Source organism: Epargyreus clarus, unplaced genomic scaffold, assembly GCF_041222505.1.
Source record: "Epargyreus clarus isolate Ecla_fem2 unplaced genomic scaffold, WU_Ecla_fem_2.2 ptg000017l, whole genome shotgun sequence".
Taxonomy (NCBI): domain Eukaryota; kingdom Metazoa; phylum Arthropoda; class Insecta; order Lepidoptera; family Hesperiidae; genus Epargyreus; species Epargyreus clarus.
The window spans coordinates 9,266,382-9,290,343 of NW_027332225.1; the positions used below are offsets into that span (position 1 = coordinate 9,266,382).

The window sequence follows — 23,962 nt, forward strand, 5'->3', positions numbered from 1 at the left end:
TGATGACTATCCAGTAAAATTCTCTAACATTAAGAAAAGGCCCTTCAAAATCTTTTCTGCCTGTGTACAATTATTTTAATAACATTTTCTTGTGTTTTAGCGTCGTAACACGAATAAATATCGAAAAAAATATTCCAAAATTAAAGTTCAATATTAATTATTTAAATATCTAACAGATTTCGAATAACATAGAGTTTTTATTTACCACACGCTAACCGAGCCACGGGCGAAAGCTTATGGAAAATAAATTATCATTTAAATTACTTATACGTAGAGGCTTAGTTTCTTTAAAACAACTTTCTTTAGAACACGTGAACGCGGTGGTCAAACACGTTCGACTACTAATGTTTTGTAAACCCAACTGTTCTACATAGCAGTGTTTAATGAAAATATTATTATCTTTAGCACCTTTATATTATGGACGTACAGTAGTGACGTACCGTAAATAATGAATAACTCACATAGACTTCAAAATATTTGTATAATACAAATCATATCCAATTATTAATAATTAATATAAATATTCGTTTAATCGGTTAACTGTTATATGTAATATGTGCGATATATCTTGAACACGCATTTAAAAAAAATTGGAAAAATATTTTTTTTAATAAGTTGTCCGTTTATTTATTTCAACATAGTAATCAATAAACTCGAATTACTTAATTAAAAACATCATTTTAATAAAACAATAGATATTTTTTTAATATTTCCTTAATGTTTTATTTCTTATTGAATATTTATTTACATTATCTACATTTATTAGCAAGTAACCCACCGTTCGGTAGAGTTAACCGGGTTTACTGAACGAGGTTAAAAGTGTTGGCTGCAACGTGACTGACCCACATCAAGTCAGCTCAATGTTACGAAGTGTTCCGATGCAATCGATAATGATTTATTTTTGCAAGTCTTTCACTGAAACATTTTGCGGTCTTCTTTGATGTTGAGGAATAAACTTATAGACATCGCAGAAAAAACATCAGAAATTAGAGGTATAAGATATAGGTTCGTTCTAAAAATGATTTATGTAATTATTTACTATTGGAAAATAATTCTTTGATATATTCTAAAAATAATAAATGTGGTATACTCTTTTACTTGAACTTTTGTCTTCATTCTGAATGAGAAGCGTGTGAGAGCGAAACGAAATAATACAGCATATTAAGTACACATGATAACAAAATTTATTAAATGTACAATATATTCGTAGTATTATACAAAGAAAATCAAAATATTAAATGTAAAAAGATAAAGTCCTGTAAATTAAAACACAAAAAAATGTAAACTTATATTGTTATTAAACTTTTCCTTAACAAAACACCGCTAAAATATTATCACAATGACCTACCAAATATTGTAATTACTTGGTTACCTTCGTAGAATTCTTACACTTATTTAAAACCTACTAAAACTATATCAAAAAACTTCTAAAACATCAGTTTAGTTACTTACTTGACTTGAGTTACAAAAAATAACACAAAAATGCTGGTTCCCATTTAAAAACATCACAAAGCATTGTGATTTACAGTGTAGACAAATTGTAAGAAAAAGTTTTATTTACATTAAAGGCAAAACTAGTGTTGTGCTCCTGAATAGTATAATTTGCTTAAACATTATTTCTTAAGTATTCCTCGTTCAAAGGGCATATTACACAATTTAATACATCTTTCACATAATGTTAATGCAAATAAAATTAAAATAAACGTTGGTAACAGCCAATAAACCTACCGTTGTATATAATTTTTGAAAACCATAAGTTAGACAGTAAAAAAGGCGGAATTCAAAATGTCTGTCCTATAAAGTATTAAATAGTTATAATACTTTCACTTTCACTGGATCTATTTACGTGGCAAACTGTAAAGTTAACATACATACTACATTTTTCGAATGATAAAATTTATTTAATTCTTGAATCGCTAAACAACGTTTTGTAAAATCGAATAGAATGACATCTTGGGTAGAAGAATCAATGCTAATCAGAACAAGTTGGTAATGAAGATCCCACCAATTCTATGATCTCTCAGTGGTAGAGCAAAATTGTGTAGTAGGCTTATATACAATACACACATTTCAATATACAAAATATACATCAATTTACAATTTATACAAACTAATCTAGGGCAAGTGACCGGAACGTTCCGGGCAGGTCCCTGACTTTGTTCGCTCGTTCATCTTGGCAGCCGCTCGGACGGACCGATTCCTTCACTTTCCAGTTATTGTCGTTCGCCAGGAACCAGTTCCTATAATAGATAAATGTTCCTTATAGTATATTCCTATACTCTATCTGCATCTCATAATTACGTGGTTGGGCGATTGCAATAAGAGCGCTTACATTGAACTCTAAAATGAATTCGCTCCAGTCTTTTCTCATGAGCGTATTCGTATGAAACTTTTAAATTTTTACATCAATTCGTTTAAAAAATAAATCAGTAGTATAAAATTCCAGTGATAAAAAATGATTTATATTAAAAGTCATTTAAATTATGTGTAATTATTTAATCCAAAAAGATAATCGAATTTCGATGTGACGCCCAACGTGGAGCTCGAACCCACGACCCTGAGATTAAGAGTCTCATGCTCTACCGACTGAGCTAGCCGGGCTATGCGATCTCCTTCAAAATTAATGCTTATAGAGATCTACAATAAATAGAACGCTTCTTTGAAACCCTTCTGATAACCAGGAAACATGTCACCTATTTATTAAACCCGCTCCACATTCTCGCGAAAATCTCACGAGAACGCGAGAAAATTACGAGAAACGAGAATGTGGAGTCACATTCTCGCGAGAATGTGGAGCGAGCTTTAGATATTACCCAGACTTGTGTTTCTTATTCACAAGTGGACGGTATAAGAACATCTAAATTTTGATGCTATTACGTCATAATTAATTAAATAGACAGAGAATTCCCTCAGAAGAGAAGATTTAAGTAGTAATGGCCGTATCCATTCGCGATCCTACGACGCATTAATCAACCTAATGTTGAAATAGAAACAATAAATAATGTACAAATAAAAACTTATACATCAATTCATATAAATATGAAAAATAGAAATTTGAGGATTTTATAATTCGACACTTCATAGTATATGAGAAAAAAAAAGGATTTATTTTGTGAGTATTTAAGAGTGTGCGTATTTTTAGTAAATATGAGTAAGTATTTTGTATTTTACTTAGTGAATTTCCAAAAAAAAATCGACTTTTGATGTGACGCCCAACGTGGGGCTCGAACCCACGACCCTGAGATTAAGAGTCTTATGCTCTACCGACTGAGCTAGCCGGGCTATGGGATCTTCTTCTGAAAATGCTATTTGTACTAAGAAGAAATTAAAGTTACCAAAAAAGTAAATGGCGCCCAACGTGGGACTATTAATAGATTTTAGGTGAACTTTCAACGTTCACTTATTAATTAATTGTGAAATTACTCAAAATTACTGTTTCATATTTTACTGTTGAATGAACTTCGAAAGTTCAAAATTTTAAGATTATACTAAACTAAGATAACTTATTATAACATATTTTAACAAAATATACATTACTTTAATATATTAAGTATAGCTATAGTAAAATAAAGCTATAGATAATAATAATTATTAATTACACTTTCTACAGTAATAGCCACACACTAGGATATTCCCTGTGTTGTTACTGCCATGGACATACACAGACATGAATGCATTAATTCTTACCCTAACTCAGAACAGGAATGGAAATTCATTATTTAGATATCTGGCCAGGGAACGAACCCAGAACCCATGGCGTGTCAGAGGGGCATTGGGACCGCTCAACCACTCGTCAATTGTCAGTTAGAACTCTAGCATTATGCAAATTTTTCATACAAGGAAGTGTTATGGACGAATGTAACCAGCTATTAATTTTGTAATAGACGCATTTGAAATTGATGCATCATTCGTGCCATAAATAAAATTGTACGTGAGAAGTGACGTTTATGCATAATATTATTATTTGTATTGCCCGCTTATTATTCTTATTATAAATTAACATCGCAACAAAGGGCTTGCGAGTGCAGAATTTTAATGTATCCTGCCAGACTTAATGACCCAGTTTATATGCTTTTATAACATAGTATGTTGTACTCTGACGTCATAACACTAAATGCGCATAATTATTTAGCTTTTTTTTATCGAAGATCCGCGTGGCAGAGTCTGATGTTCACGCGCAGAGGGTTCCGGGTTCGATCCAAGGCCAGACAGTTATGTGAATGATAAATTTAAATTTCTGTTCTGGGGGCCTACTACCATCTCTTAAAACAATATTAGTTTAATCATACATTGAAATTTCGTACCACGACCTCGTTAAAGTAGAATTGTTTTTGTAATATTACAATAAGCAATTTTGTATGATGTCAGTCGAAGTTATTTATTCTTTTTTTGGCAGTATTTTTTTTTTTGGCGAAATATAACACTTTCACTTGGTTTATACAATGGATAAGCGAAAAATGAACAAGGGTTTAATTTTACATCACTCGGCAGGGATAAGGAGGTCGTGGTACGAAACAAAATAATGTTGATGCAATATTGAAATAAACCTTTCCCGAACTATGATTGTTTTTTAAAGATGACTCTTTGTGTTTGTCCATTGCACACAGGACGCAGGGAATCCTAGCGTGGAGCTGTGCTTGTAAGTGGCAACTGCTGATGACAGATATTTTTAATCAACCCTAGATAGGACTAGAGTCCTACCTAATTTCTACACCTGATGACTAAGTTATACTTAACTAGTTGTTAGGGAGACATACTATGTGTCCCTCTAGTCCTTTACAAATACTCTGACATTGAATCACTTTTTCAAATTTTGTATTGCTTTAAGTCTAGACAGCTCTGAAATCCATTGTGTAGACTGAACAGATAAAATATGGGTAAGTCTCACCGTTTAGCTTCAATCCTCTTAATCCAATAGCGTTTGATCTGGTCCACGGAGCCCGCCTTGCCGCCGTACTCATAGGGCAGTAGCTCTTGTGGCACATCCTTATATAAGGTGTCTGAATTCGGCTCATGGAACTTTATCTGTAAAAATATAATAATGTCGGTAATTCACCTAGGGTCGGCCACAGTGGAAATTGGAAGGTAGTAGAACCCGTTGTGGTTCGACTCCGGTGGCACCACCGCCACACCTATTTCTACCTAATAACAGCAGTGTTAGGCGCTGCTGTTTTCCGGTTTGAAGGGTGTGGTAAGGGAGACAGACTTTTCCGAGGCGTTCCAGCTTAGTCCTCAGGGGTAGCGGCGCATCTGTGGCCGACCTCAGGTAGGAATACTTAATCCTATCTGGGATTGCTTACACATGTCCATGGGCGGCAGTAGCCACTTACCATCAGGTGGACTGCATGCTCGTCTGTTACTCCTATATTATAAAAAAAAGTTGCGTTAATACCCCTGAGGACTAAGTTGAAACGCCTCGAAAAAGCATGTTATAAGCAGATGCTGTTATTAGGCAGACGTAGGTGTGGCAGTCGAAGTCGCACCATAGTGGGTTCTACCAAGTTCGAAACATAGGATTACGTACCAATTTGGCCACTTCTGACTTAAGGAACGGTTTGCAGAGGGCGTATATCTTGCTGATGTAGGATGGGGCGTTGATCACGTGCACTTGCTTCAGTCGGATCGGGATAGCTTCCTGAAAAAATAAAAATTATATTTTATTTAGTTTTGTTACAAAATTTCAATATAATTATTGATCACACTTAAAATATGATTCGAATGGCCCATTTTAAGTTATTTATAAAGCATATCAGTTATTGACAATTTTAAGGACTAATTTCATCATCATTATCATCAACCCATTAATGTCCCACTGCTGGGCACGGGTCTCCTACCATAATGATTAGGCCATAGTCCACCGCACTGGCCAAGCGCGTATTGGTGGACTAATTTACATTTACAGATATTTACATAGAGTATGTCAAGTCCAGAGCGTTACAAAATAATAGGTATTTCCCAATACATAAAATGTATTAACGTATTTGTGTTTTTTGTAAAAATATGATTTGATGAACAGCCCGGATCTACACGAAGCTACCGTAAATACCACTGCGATAAAATAAATAAAACAAAATGACGTGCACTTCACACATCTGTGCAAAACGGTTTTGAAAACGTAACCCTAAACATACATTTATCAAGTCAATCTCCATGTACGAATCAAAGCTAAGGCATTAGTCAACCGCGGGTGATAATTATATACCTACTTCATATAATTGAGACTATATAACCGGTTCACTGACCCACTCCGGGTAGGTCGCTTGCACTTATATGTACCTTACTGTACTTACATATGTTATTTAGGTAATGTTATATTAAATTTAAAGTATTATTATAGTATTATTATTAAACAGTTAATAACTTTTATTTCTATAATATGTCTAACTAAATAAATAAACCTTTCGTGTTACATTGTTCTTTTCTCAAATCGCTGGACGGAAGCGGTATCACGATTGCATGACCGTGTTCTGATTATACCACGCTTATAAAACCAACCCAAATAACTGAGTGCAATCAATGCACCATAGTTGCATAGGAATACGTACTGATTGCCAATATTGCCAATATTGCCAGTGATTGGCGCCCGTTCACCATTGGCATAACGCAATATCGCTTTTTACATGATTTACGGTAACTGATTACTGACGGCAAATGCCGTAATCGTACAAAAAACTAAAAAGAAATGAATTTATTTACTAATACCATTCAATCTCTCAATTCAAACTATATTCCTAAAGGTTGAATCTTGACTTTTCATTCGGATGTTGGAATCCCAGAATCACACCGATGATTATTCTAAGTTATGTGAAAAAATACTATCACGGTGAAAGAAAACATTGTGATGTTAATAGAATATTTTCAAAGATAAGTGAGGTCTGCCAACCCACCCTTGGTAAAAATATAAATATTTCATCAAATTAGGTAAAATTTTATTTATGTCAGGTTATTATATAATCTATATTATATATTAAATGTTACGTAATAAGTTTAAACAGTAGACTTAGGTATTGGATTTTCCATAAATGTTGATATTAGCCTTAGGTAAACAATTCCGTGTCTTAATACAAGTAAAGAAACTAGTCAAATACTTTTACTTAATAAAACAGTCATAAACAATTCAAGTACTTAGCTACTAACATAAAGATGTTTTTTATATTTATAAGCTTTCAATATTAGTGTCATTGTTTTTAATGTACCTACTCTGGCAGAATTAAGTCACCAATGTTTTTCCTATCCTGGCATATTCAATCAATTGTTGATCGAAGCCTGGCATACGCAGTGCGGGCTCAAGTCACAGTTGCCTGATTTTCTTATTTCTTACATTATTATTTATAATATAAGAAATAATTAACCAAAGCACCTTTACCTTGGTTTTTTAGTGCATAAATGATGTAAAAATAAAAAAAGAAGAAATTACCTACATAAAATCATTGACCAAAGGATGACATTTGATAATGTCTGCCAAGTACAATCTTTTAAATTTTGATATTCGTAGGCAAATATTGGACATATTGATAATTAATAACCGATTTGTGTGTCTCGTGTACAGTTCACAGTGTGAAATTAATATACAGTTATAGTCTAATAATCTGCTTAATAGGTTAATTTGCACAAACCGTGCAACAAATACTAAGCTTGGATGATATTCATACAATTAAACGTATTGTACAAGATAACATACGAGTAAATATATCGTAAATTTTGTTTAGTTTTTATAATATTTCTTCATACACGAAAACGAATGCGAAATATTAGAACATTTAGTGCAAGGTCTCGTGCACATGCACTTTTTAATGTTCACAACGAAATATATTCAGAGTAGATAAAATATTATTATAATTACTTATTGCATCCATCTCATAGTGAAAGTTCGTCAAATCCAGTTTAACCAATTACAAAATTGAGTAATACGGACAGACATTTCGAAAATATGTTTTTTGGCCAGCGTGTATGCAATTTGTGTGTTTTTGCTAAATAGCTTAATATGCAATACAACCATTTTCATTAAATACAATTAATTTCAAAGTGTGTAATGTGTTGTAATCTGCGTGTAATTACAGACAAATACGGTTATTACTGTCATTTTGTAATCCAACCTTCTCATAGCGTGATATGAAAGGCTGAAAGTTGAGATGTCATAATAACACGAGCTCTTAATCGAGGCAAGTCATGTAAAATTGCATGATAATTGTTATTGCTTAAGGATAAGCAATTTTGGATTATTTGATGGATGCGTGGATTATTTCTCTGATATAATAATTATCGGATCCTAGTGCAGGTATATAAAACATTTAACAACAACACAAGTAAATTGGAATTGGTCCAGGAAAACTCGAGTTTTCAAGTTTAAAAAATAATGCTTTCCGGATTTCCAGGATAACTAAAGATTTTTTTCCAATTTCCAAGGAAAGGGACACCTTCAGGAACTGGCCGCATATAAAGCCGTTTGAATCATCACAATCGGTTGAGGCATCTTAATGTAATCGGTAAACATTTAACGGAGTCAGTTGAAATTTAATCGACTAAGTATGGTCAAATATAGTATCGGGGAGAAGTGACAAATTCTTAGCTGACAGATTAAAAATTGGTCTCTATTTTAATAAATAAACTGGTCTCCACTGCACACGGCAGCGGAAGCCAATATTAATCTACGTCTTAGCTTGAATCTTATAGCTAAGCAAAATAAAATCTTAATAGCAATTCTAAAACTACTCGGCACTTTACGCTCAAATACATTATGTGAGACGTTTTTACTTAATACAATAGATACTACCAAATTGTCATTTGTGGCAATCGGGACTCTTAACACATAGACGAAATATCATAATAGACTTCTATGCTAATGAGTAAACAATTGTAAAACTTGGGCTGTGAAGATAACGCAATTCGCACGCAAATAAATATTACAAATCCGCCTTTTACCAGGTTACCAGTCCTGCAAAACTGAAACCTCTCGATACTTTGTAGTGAATAACATTTCATTAGAATTAAGTACGCATTGTTACGTAAATTAGCCCTCTATATAAGGAGCTTCAACTTCAATAACAGTGATTCACCTTTTAAAAACTCGGTAAGCTGTCATGATAAAGCAAAATGGTGTCTTTAACACAACGCGTGCCTGTGTAGGCAAATATTGTTCTTCAGCGGTATTACAGATTTCACGTCGCAAACAAAAATCTAAAATCAAAAATATTACCTGTGTGTACACCATATATTTCCTCAGGACCGATAGATTGACTTTTCCAATAAACTTGAGTGAGACATTCGCGGAATCGAAGATCGGTATTTCCCCCGACGGAATATCATCTTCTTCTGTGAGTCTTGTGTCAGCGAGCATGAAGAAGGTCTTCACTGCATCTGTGAAGTTGAACAGGTCTAGGTCTGGATTGTTCAGCCGATAGATAAATACTTTGTAGTTCTCCTTCGTTTTGTTTGGAAGTGGCAGCATGTCCCTGTAACACATATCGGTGATTTAAAAATTCTTATCCGTACGCTTGTTCCTATATAGATTTTTATTGATATTATTTAAGTAAAGTAAAGACTTTGTCTGTGAACTGTTTTTATACTCACTACTGTAATGAGGATAATAGCAAACCCAAAATAAAACAGGCAGTCCATAAGAAACACGGAAATTATCATGGAAATTTTACAGCACTACTTTATTTTGTGCGTTTTATAAACAACAACCTTAAAACCAGAATATAGTGTATATTCTGGTTTTAAGACAGAACACAAACTCGTTTTTTAATTAGTCCAATTCAATACTCAAGGGTAACAATGCACCTTTCCGCAATTCCCAGTATGTTTTTATTGGCATTAACTAGTTACTTAAAAATACATACGTGATCTCAAAAACCCGTCTAATCTCTGCAGACCAGGGGTCTCTCTTGCAGAAGAGCTCGGGTGCCGTAGACCTGATGGTGAAGAACAAGTCGATGGTTCTCTTGATCCGCTCCATATTCCGGCCGCAACTCGTGTAGAAGCGACGGAGAAGGACATCCTCTGTGAATGTTAACACATCGTTTATGTTTCTACCATGATATCATCATCATCAACAACAACCTATTACTGTCTCGCTGCTGGACATGGGTCTTTTCTCAGAGTGAGAAAGATTAGGCCACATTCCACCGCACTGCCTACGTGTGATTGGTAGTCTTCACATACGTTTGAAAACTATTTTTTAAAGATTTCTCAAGTATGCAGTTTTCCTCGTGATGATTTCCTATACAATTCTAGCAAGTCGAATAAATTTTAATACGTAATATAATTGAAAAAACAGAGGTGCGTGCTGGGATTTGAACCTCGGGCCCCTCGCCTGACAGGCCGTGTTTCGACCATTAGGTTATCACTGGTTTTTTTCACTGATATCATCATCAGTCCACTAAGCTGGCTAAGTACAGATTGATGTCCATCAACATGTCTAGGTACTTCACATACACATTTGACAACTACTTTAAGAGAATTCTCAGGTAAGTAGTTTGCCCATGATGCTTTTCTTCATCTATAAGGTGTGTGATAATTCGATTCTAATACACATTACTTAAAATCGCACTCCAATATTATATATCGAAATTCATACCACTAGTTTACTACGTTAAATAACTTACCTGTCTAAAATTCCAATAATATAATTTTTCAGAAAACTTGCTATTTGTAATCCGTTAATTATAATAATTTTACATTTTATTTCGTATGAATTTATTTAATTACTGAATGATACTTCATTTTATTGTGTGAAATTCGCTACACTTACTAAAAAATGATCTCTCAGTGGGCACGTGCTTTGGCCATTTTTGGAAAAAAGGTAATTGTTACTCTTGAAAGTATGTACTTACCTACTTACTTTTTTAGGTTTGAGTAAACTTGGTTTAAGAAGATACATGGTTAAGATAGATAGTAAGTTTCAAAAACGAGGTTTTGATCCTTGGAATCGTGTAAAAACAATAACACCGTAAGTTAACATCACATCGACAATTTACCTGCTTACAATAAAATGCTCAATACATTCAATGTTACTAATTCTAAATCATAAACCATGTAGGCACCTCATCACTATAAAAAAAGTTTTCCAAGGTTACGTTTTAAAAAGACGTTGTTTAGACTTATAAAGGTAATACCCATAAGCACAAAAACATTCTCATAAATACGTCTATACCTACAGTAAGTGTGTGTCTTATTATTCATCTCTACAGAAAAGAGCAAATGGTAAAAAATTGTTGTGAAATCTGAGTGGTTTGACTACAGTGGCATGACCACCACATCACACTTATTAGTGTATTATAAAAGTGATTTACAATTGCTATTTGGTTTTAAGGTGTGGTAAGAGAATATTATATACTTTTTGTAATACTGAATAACGAGACGAGCATACAGTACAGGCTACTCTAGCTATGTAATCCATGCTTGCATCTATGCATGTTATGCCAATGGTAATCTGTAATCAACTACCAATATCCTTACAGTCCTACCTGAGGTCGTTTACAGATGCGTTGATCAGGTTCGGAAGTATGATTCACTTACCATACCCTTCAAAACGAAACACAGCAGCGCTTAACACGGCTGTTATTTCTAGAGTCGTACCACAAACGGTTCTATCACCATATATCACATTTATATTTGCATGAATGACTATATATTTCAATTCGTATAACTGCAACCCTTTTAATTTGTGACCTACCGCTAGACAAGGGTTTCTAATTACGATTGGGGGACACGTGCCGCGATGTCCTACGCCAATCAGTAAAGGTTGATTGGCACATACCTACTTGTATAGATTAATTCAACCTCAAAACAACCAATTAATCTTGACTGTTCAAGCAAAATTGACGTAATTGACTAATATCAGTAATCAATGTTTTACGTAACTAAAATCATCTCATGTACAGGTATGTTTCTTGCTTCATCATATTGTAAGAAATGTCGAATGTTTGCAGTTGTTGCAATAATATTATTACATTCAAATTACATGCAATTGTAGCTGTATGCACTGTACACGAATTTAGTTAGATTATTCAAGTAATTATGATAGTTACAACTTGTTTATTCGTAATTTCTACCGTTTTACGAACGAAGGTCAGACATAGATTTAAGTCGTTAGAAGTGGCCTCGAGCCAAAATCTGTGGTATTGAGTGTAATGCCAAAAGCGTGGGCAATTTATTCCATCGTAGAGGTAAAGCTTTGCACACTTGAGATTTACGCACAGGTTTTAGGAGTCATGGGAGATTCATATCTTTCGTATGTCGTGTCTGTGGTATTGTCCCATAATACCCTGATTATACCTTAGTATTAAATAACTTAAGGGCAAAAAATGCATGTTGACGGCCTGCATAATGCGGTTATCTAACCGCGTGGTTATCATACAACCCTTTTTAGGGATTTGTAACCATAGGGTAAAAACGGAACCCTATTACTAAGCTTCTGCTGTCGGTCCGTCTGTCGCAGGGCTCTATGTCTTAAACCGTAAAAGATAGATGTTTGAAATTTTCACTTCCATGGCTGTTACTTATGATGCAATACCTTCTATAAATATATAACGCTCCATGTGTGAGTTCGACTTGCACTTGGCCAATTATTATAGGAAGATATTTTGAAGGTGGTGGAACCCTTTGTGGTTCGAATCCGGCGGCACCACCGCCATTACTATTTCTGCCTAATAACAGCAGTGTTAGGCGCTGCTGTGTTCCGGTTTGAAGGGTGTGGTAAGGGAGACAGACTTTCCCGAGGCATTCCAGCTTAGTCCTCAGGGGTAGCAGCGCATCTGTGGCCGACCTCAGATAGGAATATCTAATCCTATCTGGGGTTGATTACAGATGTCCATGGGCGGCAGTAGCCACTTACCATCAGGTGAACTGTATGCTCGTCTGCTACTCCTATATTATAAAAAAAAGCTTCTGCTGTCTGTCCGCCTGTCGCAGGGCTATATGTCTTAAACCGTAAAAGATAGATGTTTGAAATTTTCACTTCCATGGCTGCTACTTATGACACAATACCTACTATAAATATATAACGCTCCATGTGTGAGTTCGACTTGCACTTGGCCAATTATTATAGGAAGTTATGCCCAGCAATAGACTTTTAATAACGAATGGATAAATGGAATGTCGATATCATATCTAGATTTTCATTGGACTACGCTTTGCTAGTTCTAAATTTGACTTGAATGTCACCTGTCTATTTACATAAATATTAGCATACAATTAAATGTCAGAAAAATACATCATGTCACGTTGTTAGAATGTAAATTTGTATTCTTGAGTTGGGCCAAAATAATTATATATACATACCTTAGTTATTTTTTTTAGTTCCCACTAACTCGATACGGGCTCAGCTCATAAACTTTATAGAAGTGTCAACCATAAATATTAATGGTACTCTTTGATAGCGATAAAAAAGCTTTAATTAAGCTCCATCACATAAATATAGTGACATAACTATTAATTAAACAGACCTTTATTACATATAGAAGAAGATATAATCTAAATGATAATTAAAGGCATGTTTTACACTTAGGTACATTATTTTTTTTTTCTTTCATCCGCTTGTTTTATTATTAAACTGGTTAAGTATTTATAATCATAAAGTTAATTTAGACATTTACAAAAATAACTATCTGTCGACGTTAAATAAATTGTTAGTGATTAATTATCCTTTATTTTAGACATTTACAAGAATTACTTTCGTCGTCGTTAAATAAATTATCAGGATTGTTAACACATTTCGGCTAGTGATGAGTCTCTTGCAACTTTTGACTTTTACAATCTTGCGTCACTGCGTATGAAAAACGACCCCACAATCTCTTAGTTCGTTGAACTCGATATTTCGTATCGAATATTCAATTTGACGCAACATTTCGCGTACGCGTGTAAAGGTAGTGGCGCAAGCGCAACTCGAAACTCACCATAGTTTAAAAGTTAATAAATGCATCTTTGAAATTTTTGAAATCGATTTAACTTGTTTTTAATCTATTAGAAACCGAACGAGTTTCTTAATTATAACATTTAAGTATGTAAAGTTTTCGATGCAGGATTTAAAGTTCTTCGCTACATATGTAAAAGGTCACTAAAAATGACAAATTAAAAATGGACATCAAAAAAAGTTTTATCGAATAACACAAAAACTTACTCTTGAGGATTTATCTTTAAACTTAAAGATCGTATGTACTTATGCGATTCAGGGGAAAAACGTGGTGGCTTTTCACTGAATACATGAAGCTATAAAAATAAAAATAATAACAATTTCTAGTATCATCCATGTTAAGTGTACCTACAAAGTAATTCATAGTAGTCTATTTCGTCTCTTATTTACTCTGGTGCTAATAGGGCCTGAGCTTAACCATACATTATACATTAATATACATTATTTTAAACCCACCTATATCTTGAGGGAGATGTGGCTGCCTACTAAGCCACTGCTTGATTGGCACCAACTCATTGTTGAATTCTGTTTCTTGGTCAGGCATGGCGCTGAAACAAAAATAAATAAATTAAAGCAACTTAGAGCACTGTTCATAAGACGATATTTCGGGTATAACTTGTGTGTAAGCCAAAAGCGTAGAACTGTTTATTTGTACCCCTCAAAGTAGGAAAGTAAGTCAGTCCTAGTAGATAAGTTTGTGCTTTCGTGCAATTCTTACAAAATCCGCGTATGGCAATTGCCCGATGCATATTAATATGTCTCAATTCCGCGAAAATACATAATAGTCTAAAATAATACTGTCGTAACAATATAGTCATCTTTATTTTAAGCTTAGAAAATCGTATGGACAAAAATCTAAAAACAACATTTCGTCGTCGCTTAGGTATACCAAGCAATATTATTAACTTTACTAAAGTGTGTTTTAGGGTAATAATATATGACTAGAAAGCGAGTAAACAATTCACCTAATGTTAAGTGGCTATTACCGCTCATGGACGTCTATATACTCAAATCCACATATCATTAGATTCCTACCTGTCGGCCATTGTTTTGTTGCTACCCCTGGAGGCTCAGTCAAAATATCTCGAATTAGTGTCTATCCTTTACCACACATAAAACATTAAAACATAAATCCTTTACCACATCGTATAAGTTAATATTATTTCAAATAAATACACAAATACTAGACACTATTATGTACAATTAAATATTTAAGTAAATGTTCATTTGAACATTGAAATCAGTAATTGTTTCACGCTTGTTGAATACAAACTTGTTCTACTTGGCGATGGTCGACGTTACGAATTATCTACATCAGTGTTTTTCAATCATCATATATTAGGACCCCCTATCTATGTGACTTATTCGAGGCCTCCTATCCTGCTTCCAACCCGCATTTTAGGTATTACTTACACATAATTATTAAATCTGTACGACATAACTGAAACAAACATACCCGTATTACATTGATTACGTAGAAAATGCCTTTGATTAACATTTTCTTTGGAAAAATATTGTCTGTTTTCTCTTTTTCATGAGCCTTCAATAACACCCTCTATCCCCTTAGTATTCAACCAGAGGGTACGCGACCTACACTTTGACAAACACTGAACTAAATAATAGATATCTGCTTGTATCTTACACGTGACCTCATAGGAACAAAAGGTCCCGGCTTGATAAAAAATATCAAGGTCTTCGACTTAATTTGCCAATGATTAATTGGTTAATTATTTTTGTTTATCTTGAAGTTTATGTTCTTGGCTCCGTTTTTGTCTACCGTGGCTCTTGGGGCTACCTTACTCCTAAGAGTCAACCAGTAAACCAATAAATTAAATTTAGTATCTTATAAATAGAAAAATTCTTAGAAAATTTCATTCAAAGGGATTTTCTCAAAACGACAAAATAAAACAAAACAATAAAAAAAATCACGATTGTCCTTGAATAGACACTAAGTATATATACCAGCTATATACCTTATCAATTTGTTCAAATACCTATAATGAAGATGCTATGTCATAATCAATGGCTATTTGTAGGTCATATCTCACGTTATACTGATAACAGATGGATTATTAAACCAAAAAGATTAACAAAACTAATTAATAACGGGGCTAATGATACCGTGCAAATAGTCGGAAAATTTGACTGGAAAATATACTAATTGGTGGTACAAATTACAGGTAGGCCAAGTTTTAGAAGAACAGAATAACTAACAATAAATTAACAACACAACCTGTTAAATATTTAATATAGCTTAAAAATAATTCATAATTTTCGAATTGTTATAATTAAAGATGAATAATTTTCGTTTAATATGCGTGTGTTATTTCAGTTACAATTAGTTATAGCAATCGCACACGCAAACTATAATAGTTATCATGTAAATAACTTGCATTGCATGCACCAACACACGAACATCGAAGAATTGCTCAACAACGTGAGAATCATCTCACTTCACAATACTTTATGAGGAAGGTAAGTAAATCTAAGCAATACGTTGACATAACATTTATCTTTCAGTGCGGTTTATGATTTATTTAGAAACGCTTCTACATATCATGGTAGCGATCGGACTACTTGTACACAAGTAGTCGTAGCTAGTTGTGTGGTTAGCACGGCGTGCTAACCACACAACTAGCCCGATCGCTCGGTACAATCGGTTTATGGGTAGCAGATTAGACACTTTTAGCTTCAGCGATTACGTTTCAGTGATTTTATCGACGCATCACGTTTTGGCGACATGTTGTATTCTTTTGTGGTATCTAAATCGCGCGTTTCAGCTAATGTGCCGAATCCCGTTAGTCGCGCTCCTACGAGTGCAATACGGGTATGTAGAGTTTAAACGCTGATTAAGTGATTATAGATTTCGAAAATTAGTTAAATCGTTGATCGTGTATCCTAATAGTACGTATTACGTAGTACCATGCCTGTTGGGGTCCACAAAATGTAGAAAGGTCGCGTCGAGTTAAAAATAATTGTCCAAAGATTTCTTAATTAATAATAAGTAATTGGTTAATAAAGTCATTAAGGTCATCAGGTTAATAGATCATGATATTTTTATGAATAAAAAATATAAAAAATTGACACTCTACTAATGTCCACAGATGTAAACATTTAATTTGAAGTGAAAGGAAAATGTAATTTTAAAGAAAATAAATAACATTTTTTCCTGATTATAATGTAGGTATTTAAATCTCAAGTTTACGTATACTAAATGTAAAACTTAACATCATTGAACTAATTTGTGTGCCATCGGTCACATCGGTCATCAGTGCGTGCGTCCTTGTACTCAAGTGGAATAAATAATTAGTTAGGGATAAAATATACCGGACGCTTAATTCTACTAACAGCAGAAGCGTTTAAGTTTTCATCTTTTAGGGATACGGATATTTTTAGCAATGGGAAATCTCTCCGATCCGATCTCTCAGATCTTGCCCATATAGTTGCCCGGAATGCGACCGGAGTCCTCTGAACGCGTTGCCCCTTCGGGCTCCTCCTAGGTGAGCTTCAGGAGTCACCACACCGTCTAGTGTTTACAACCGTATGCGACGACACATACCGCCGTCCTTCCCGGAGTTGCTAGCTGGACGGCTCGACCTCCCAATCTTGCCGCCCGCAACCCCGGAAGCCCCCTTTTAGTCGCCTCTTACGACAGGCAGGGGATACCGTAGCCCTATTCTAGTCCCGGGACTACAGGGACAATGTAATAAATACCTAATAGGTCAAATAATAATAATCCCCAAAATAAGACCTTGGATCTAATTAATAGTAGGTACATTCAATATTATTCTAACGTAAACACAAAAATAATTGACACAAAAACATCTAATTTACTTAATAAATTCACTTTAAAGTCATATATTTTATTACTCAAAACTACATTAAAAATTATGAAGATGCAATAAGCAAACGGAAGACAATTTTATCTTTAAGTAAGCTTTTTATGTTTACTAGTTTTAATAAGAGTCATTAATTATTATCATCATAAAGTGATTTTAAGATCATGAGCTCGTAACTCCATTTTTGTAAGAATCTAAGTGACGCTGAGTAACACGACAGTGAGTTGCTTAAAAATTTAAGATTTTTTGATAGTAGGTTTACTTTAAAATTACATTTTTAATACATTAATAGGTATGTTAAGTTTTATTCTATACTTAAATCAACGCAATAGGTTTCTGAAAATTATCAAATAAAGATAGATTAAAATTTTATATTATGTAAGTACCTACATATAATTATGACAAACAAACATATTTTAAGACCTCAAATAAAGTGTATGTATACTTATTTAAATACCTGCCTACATATGTAAGAAGTAATGTTTGTTAGGCGTCATTATATTTTTTATGCATTCTAATAAATTTTAAATGAGCAATCGACCAATAGACGAAAGTAAATACTACCAATAAATTTTGTTTTACATCGGCGCGCGCAACTTCTTCCCTCCCTAAAAATACCCTCTGAGCTATCTTCCCAAATGCGCCAAAAAGTGCCTGCCTATATCTAATTTCAAATATCGTGGTTATTAGAAAACCACATGTGAAGACACGACAGAAAATGTTGTACATTTATATATAGTAGGTAATTCAAATTAAAATTTAAACGTTAGTGAGAAATTAATAAATGTGAGGTACTTTAAATTCAATTTATATAACTAGATGACCATAAAATCTAGTAGACATCATAATAACTGGCAATTAATGCACGACACGAGTAACTATAACTCACAAAGGAGGTAAAGTCGACCATCTCACGCTTGACCGTGATATATGACCCTGCGGTAACTAGAAACTCGGTAACTTTATAGTTGTAAGAGGCTGTATGGATGTTTTATAAATGCATCTACATTGTATTTCTTATGAATTGAAATCCTACTTGAGATCAACCGGTGATGATTAATTAGGGATTTTTTTATTTTTTATTTTTATTTTATTACACTTTATTGACCAATAAAAACAAGTGGTACAATAGGCGGACTTAATGCTAAGTAGCATTTTCTACCAGTCAACCTTAAGGATGTGCAGAAAATATAAAGGCGGCGCACAATACATTTAATATTTAAGATAATTAAAAGAAGAAAAAAATATATGTAGAAAAAAGAAAACAAAAGAATAGAAGGATCGAAAAAGAAAGTCAAACATGAGAATATAAAGAAAGGAGAGTGAAAAAAGGACATATAAATAGATATATAGCAAATAAATAGATAACTATGATAAGCAACGAACAAATATAAAATGCAATTACTTATTTAATATTAGATTTTTTAAAGAAATGAGCTATAGCTTTCTTTTTAAAAGAGTTTTTGTAAGTGAATAACACACTCTTCTTACAGTTCTTACCCGATGATATTATTGCTATTATATATAAACAATGTTGTAAAACTCGATAACTCGAAGGGGCTCTACCACCTTTATCGCTTGAACATAACTTTGTCACTACAAATTAATTTATTATTGTATAATAATATGTATTAAATGTAGTATTTCCTATCAATTCTATAAGAATTAGAAAAGTTTTATTACAAACGAGCTTTTGCCCGCGGCTTCGCTCGCGTTACGTAGAAATATTATTTACCAAGAAGATTTATACAAACTTTCATCCCCTATTTTATCCCCTTGGGGGTAGAATTGATCAAAATCCTACGTCATAACATCTACCTGCATGCCAAATTTCAGCCCGATCCGTCCAGTAGTTTGGGCTGTGCGTTGATAGATCACTATGTCAGTCAGTCACCTTTAAGTTATATATATTTAATAGATGAACTATACTATTTTTTTTTGTTTAATTACATCATGATTGACCTGTTTTAAGTCCGTATAACCCTTTGTAGTAGACTCCGGGAGCACCACCGCCATGCCTGTTGTCCTATTTCTGTCTTATAAAACAGTTTAAAACGCTTCTACGATCTAGTTTGAATATTGTGGTAAGGAAGAAACACCAAAACAAGTATTTCAACTTAGTACTTGGCATCACGGTCTTTCAGGCAGCTAATAATAGGAAATATGCATGCATTTGTGTCGGAATTTACATATTACATGGAAGTACCTAATGCAGTAAATTACCATATTTTAAATACGTACATAGATAGGTACCTACTTAAAAACTGAATAGCTCAAAGACATTATGGCAAATGGTTATGAATAGTTCTTGTTTAAAATAAGCTTTCCTCAGAACATACAATTGCGGTCAAAGGTGATTTCTTAGTACGTCACGACTACATGGCTTGAAATAGGCATTACTTCATCATTTGTCCTCTTGTTTGCGAATACTTTACCAAAAATACAGGAAACAAAAACACCAAGATTTGGTAAATATTTTTAACGTTTGTACACTTAACATGGCCGTGAAACCTGTGGATTATTCAAAGACAGAAATGCCTTAAACAATATAGAACTAAGGTATTTATTATTTAAATTGTAATTATTATTTGATCAGATAACAAGAATACCACGGAACAGAAAAACTAGTAAATTACTTCGATCACTTGGTATTGTTTGTGCAATATAAAACACTAGATAACATATTATTTATGCAAATATGTACGTGTTAGATACTTTAATAATCATACAAATGCGAAGAAGTTTTAATTTTATGGCAAACTTACTTACTGAACTAGGTGCAATTATTTCGTGGTAACGGCTATAACATGAACTTCTGTTATAGCGCTAACGTAAAAACAATACACAGTAAAATCAAATAAGTTGCGACTGTACTTAGTGGTTTACATTACAACAAAGAAATAATAAAAAACTAAATATGTATAATATTGGTGATCCTAACTAAATATTTGTGGGACGGTACCTTCGACGGTACCCACTTTAACGTTTTGTTTTTAATACTTGCATTTAAGAGTGTCGGATAATTTTGAAAATGTCTCAATTTTTCCAAATTATCATGGATTTCTCGCAAACTTATTAATATTTGCTTTATATTTCCTTGTCTTACAACAACTTATGTAGGTTTCCTGTTGCAAAATTGAAAACCATGGACTAAACTACACCGAAAGCTATTAGTTAAGTTTAAACACGTACTAAAAACGTTTACTTGTAGATGTAGGTCGATATGCGAGCTCGATAGTAATACAATTTAGAAGGGTCAGCAGCAATAAGTACTAATTAATAAAAACTGTATTTATCTACGAGAGTAAGTATTTAATTTGGCAATAGATACGTGAGCTTAACGGTTCTTTACCGTTACTAACCAAAGCTACGCGTAACAGTTAAGATTTACAAGGCTTGTTTACATTTAATATACATTTAATATACTTTGTAATTTAACACAAGTATAAGGTTTATGCGTGGTAGAGTCATAGCAGTTATCTATCTATACTAATATTATAAAGAGGAAAACTTTGTTTGTTTGTTTTATTGTAATGAATAGGCTCAAAAACTACTGGACCGATTTTAAAAATTCTTTCACCATTCGAAAGCTACATTATCCACGAGTAATACAGGCTATATTTTATATGAAATATATATTTGATAAAGATTTTGAGACGGTACAAAGGTTGCCGGGTCAGCTAGTTTTAAATAATTGGCCAAATTCAAGGAGCTGGAGGGTTTTATACATAAAAGTGTTTACCTTCCTCTTGCATTTTAGTAGGTAAATCGAAAAATTCCAGGTAATACCGTTTTGTTGTAGGTCCCATTCTGTTTAGTTTTGTTATTCTTTATTTTTACTACATATTTGATGTTAGCCATAGCGGCAATATTAATACTGTAATAGTTAGACTGTAGGCTGTTTAAAAAGTTCAAGTATCTAGATAGATACTATCATGGTTTAAAACATAGGTCTCGTTTTTAGCATTTGGGCGCGGAACCCTAACAATATCTTTTCATTGCATCCTCTTCCAAAACCGCGTAATTCACTACAGGCTTTTTAAAATATACAATTAAAAATAAATAGTTAATGCAGTAAGTATCCATGGTGCAGTAAGACGCGATTATCACCATTTTATTAGTCCAATCAAGGAGTTGCCAAACAGTATCGCAATGTATGGCCCAACGGAGTCAAGGTAAACTTGGTGGTCATATATATATCCAACATTTCACCTGCCTAAGGCAGAATCAAGATTGTTATTGCACTTTGCAGATTCGATTTTTAAATCGTAAAAATTATTACTACTGTATATTTTACTACCAATTTCCAAATACTATACTATCCAAGCCCATAAAAACAAATAAAATAATGTATCAAAGATGTTAATATTCTCTATTTTACATTTTTTTGGTATATAAAAGTATTCGGGTCGGTTAATTTTGAACTAATTTATCGAACCCTAAAAACCTTCATATACACAATACTTCACTACTAGATAAACCGGAATAAAATGGGGTACATTTACCTACCCCCATTTTTTAGAATCCTGACAAAAATTATTGTGTATAAGTGTGCAATGTGCATGAACGCGGAGCTGCGCGAGCTCGTTTTTAAATGAACATTGGCTTTAAATGTAATTTAATTTACCTTATTCATATTGTGTAACATGAACCTTCTCGTATCACAAAGTTAGCGAGTGCTATTTATTTAGGTAATATTTACTGATGTGAGGTGAAAACAACATTCTCTAATAAATAAATTGCCGAAATTCTCGAGCTTTTGTTTTTTTGTGAGAACTTTCGCCCAGTCCAAATAAGTAGGTTTCAGAGCTTGTATCAAGTAAATAACATTGAGTGAGTAAAACATGAATGATATATGATAATGATGATGATATTATGTTGGATCTTACTACAAAAAAGTCGATGTTAGTAATGAATAATTTTGTATATTTAGAATCGGGTATGACATTTCCTCAGGAATAAATTTAACGGATTAGATCATCCGTTTTCTTCTGTGTCCATCCATTCCATCCATTTAATCGAATGTGCACAACTTCTATGGTATTTTCTATCAATAATAATGATGTGTAGTTGTGTACGTGTATATTAATTAAGAACTTAAGAACTCACAAGTCAAGCTTACTAAAATTCTTAGAGACGAAAGGAGAAAGTAAGAGAAATTTTAAGTATGTGACGGACATCGTCCCATTCATGCTCCTAAAGAATGTTAAGACTGTAGTTAGTTGCATATTATAATCAAGAATGCACAATTCCATATCAGGTTGTAACATTGTGCAATTTTTAATTTATGTAAGAAATGATACGGATATGCTAGCGCTGTATAATGCACTCAAAGTGTTAATTATAATTTTATAACACAAAACTAGAATGTATCCGTGTACATATATTATACCGTTCTTCCTAAGGTCAATGCAAATCTTTTTACCTCACTTTTTCGTATCTAGTTACGAAACTTTACCTACTAACGAATGTGGTTTTATGTGTCTAACCATATATTTATCGTAATCTGCATTAGCATTCAGTTAGGGACACAGAGTTTCCAGTTTTTAATTTATGATATCATTATATTCATATCACGAGGCAGAAAGGATATTTCGATATCATTGCATTGCCGTATAAAGAGCAAGTTGCAAATTAACAACAAAATTGTGAAACAAGAACAATACAACATTTTTTATTATTCTTTGATGTCACAATATCCGTTTCCTTCCAATAATAATATTGTTATCTATGTTAATAGTGTAAATACTAACTTTTATTTATAACTAAGTACCTACTAGATATGCCTAATAAATTTATCATTGGTAAATATTTTAATCAAACATTATAATTTGATTATTTATACATACTTAATTATTATTTAATATTTTTATTTATTAATTGCATGTTGATCCATTTTGGGCATTTTCTTACAAATAATTACAAACACGGCGACAATTTAATAAAAAGAAAACAGTACTTACTATTTCTTTTCAGGAATGCACTAAACAATAAATTTAAAGTTATCGTACGTTAATACGATTTATTTATGAAGTCAATGCAGTCACTACGAACTAAGAACGAATTTAAATTTGAAAGGCGCGCGCGCGTCGCGGTCCTATACCGTCTACTGACTCTCAGCTATATAAAAAGTTCTACGGACTGTTATTAAAAGGTTCCGTAGACTGGCTCACAATTTCACAAGCCACAAAGTTATAGATGCATTCGA

At 33.3% G+C, this 23,962-nt stretch overlaps 1 protein-coding gene and 2 non-coding genes across 3 annotated transcripts; all 3 read right to left on the minus strand.

Moving 5' to 3' along the window:
• Positions 1 to 1,898: 1,898 nt before the first annotated feature.
• LOC140749010 (alpha-tocopherol transfer protein-like) lies at positions 1,899 to 23,878 on the minus strand. Its single transcript, XM_073082010.1, has 7 exons — positions 23,718 to 23,878; positions 14,372 to 14,463; positions 9,843 to 10,002; positions 9,197 to 9,452; positions 5,525 to 5,635; positions 4,889 to 5,025; positions 1,899 to 2,240 (listed from the first exon to the last, which is right to left on the minus strand). Exons 2-7 carry the CDS (start codon positions 14,457 to 14,459, stop codon positions 2,111 to 2,113), a joined length of 882 nt encoding a protein of 293 aa, XP_072938111.1. The 5' UTR covers positions 14,460 to 14,463; positions 23,718 to 23,878; the 3' UTR covers positions 1,899 to 2,110.
• TRNAK-CUU (transfer RNA lysine (anticodon CUU)) lies at positions 2,529 to 2,601 on the minus strand. Its single transcript has one exon. It is a non-coding gene; the product is annotated as a tRNA-Lys (tRNA).
• Positions 3,210 to 3,282, minus strand: TRNAK-CUU (transfer RNA lysine (anticodon CUU)). Its single transcript has one exon. It is a non-coding gene; the product is annotated as a tRNA-Lys (tRNA).
• Positions 23,879 to 23,962: the final 84 nt, after the last annotated feature.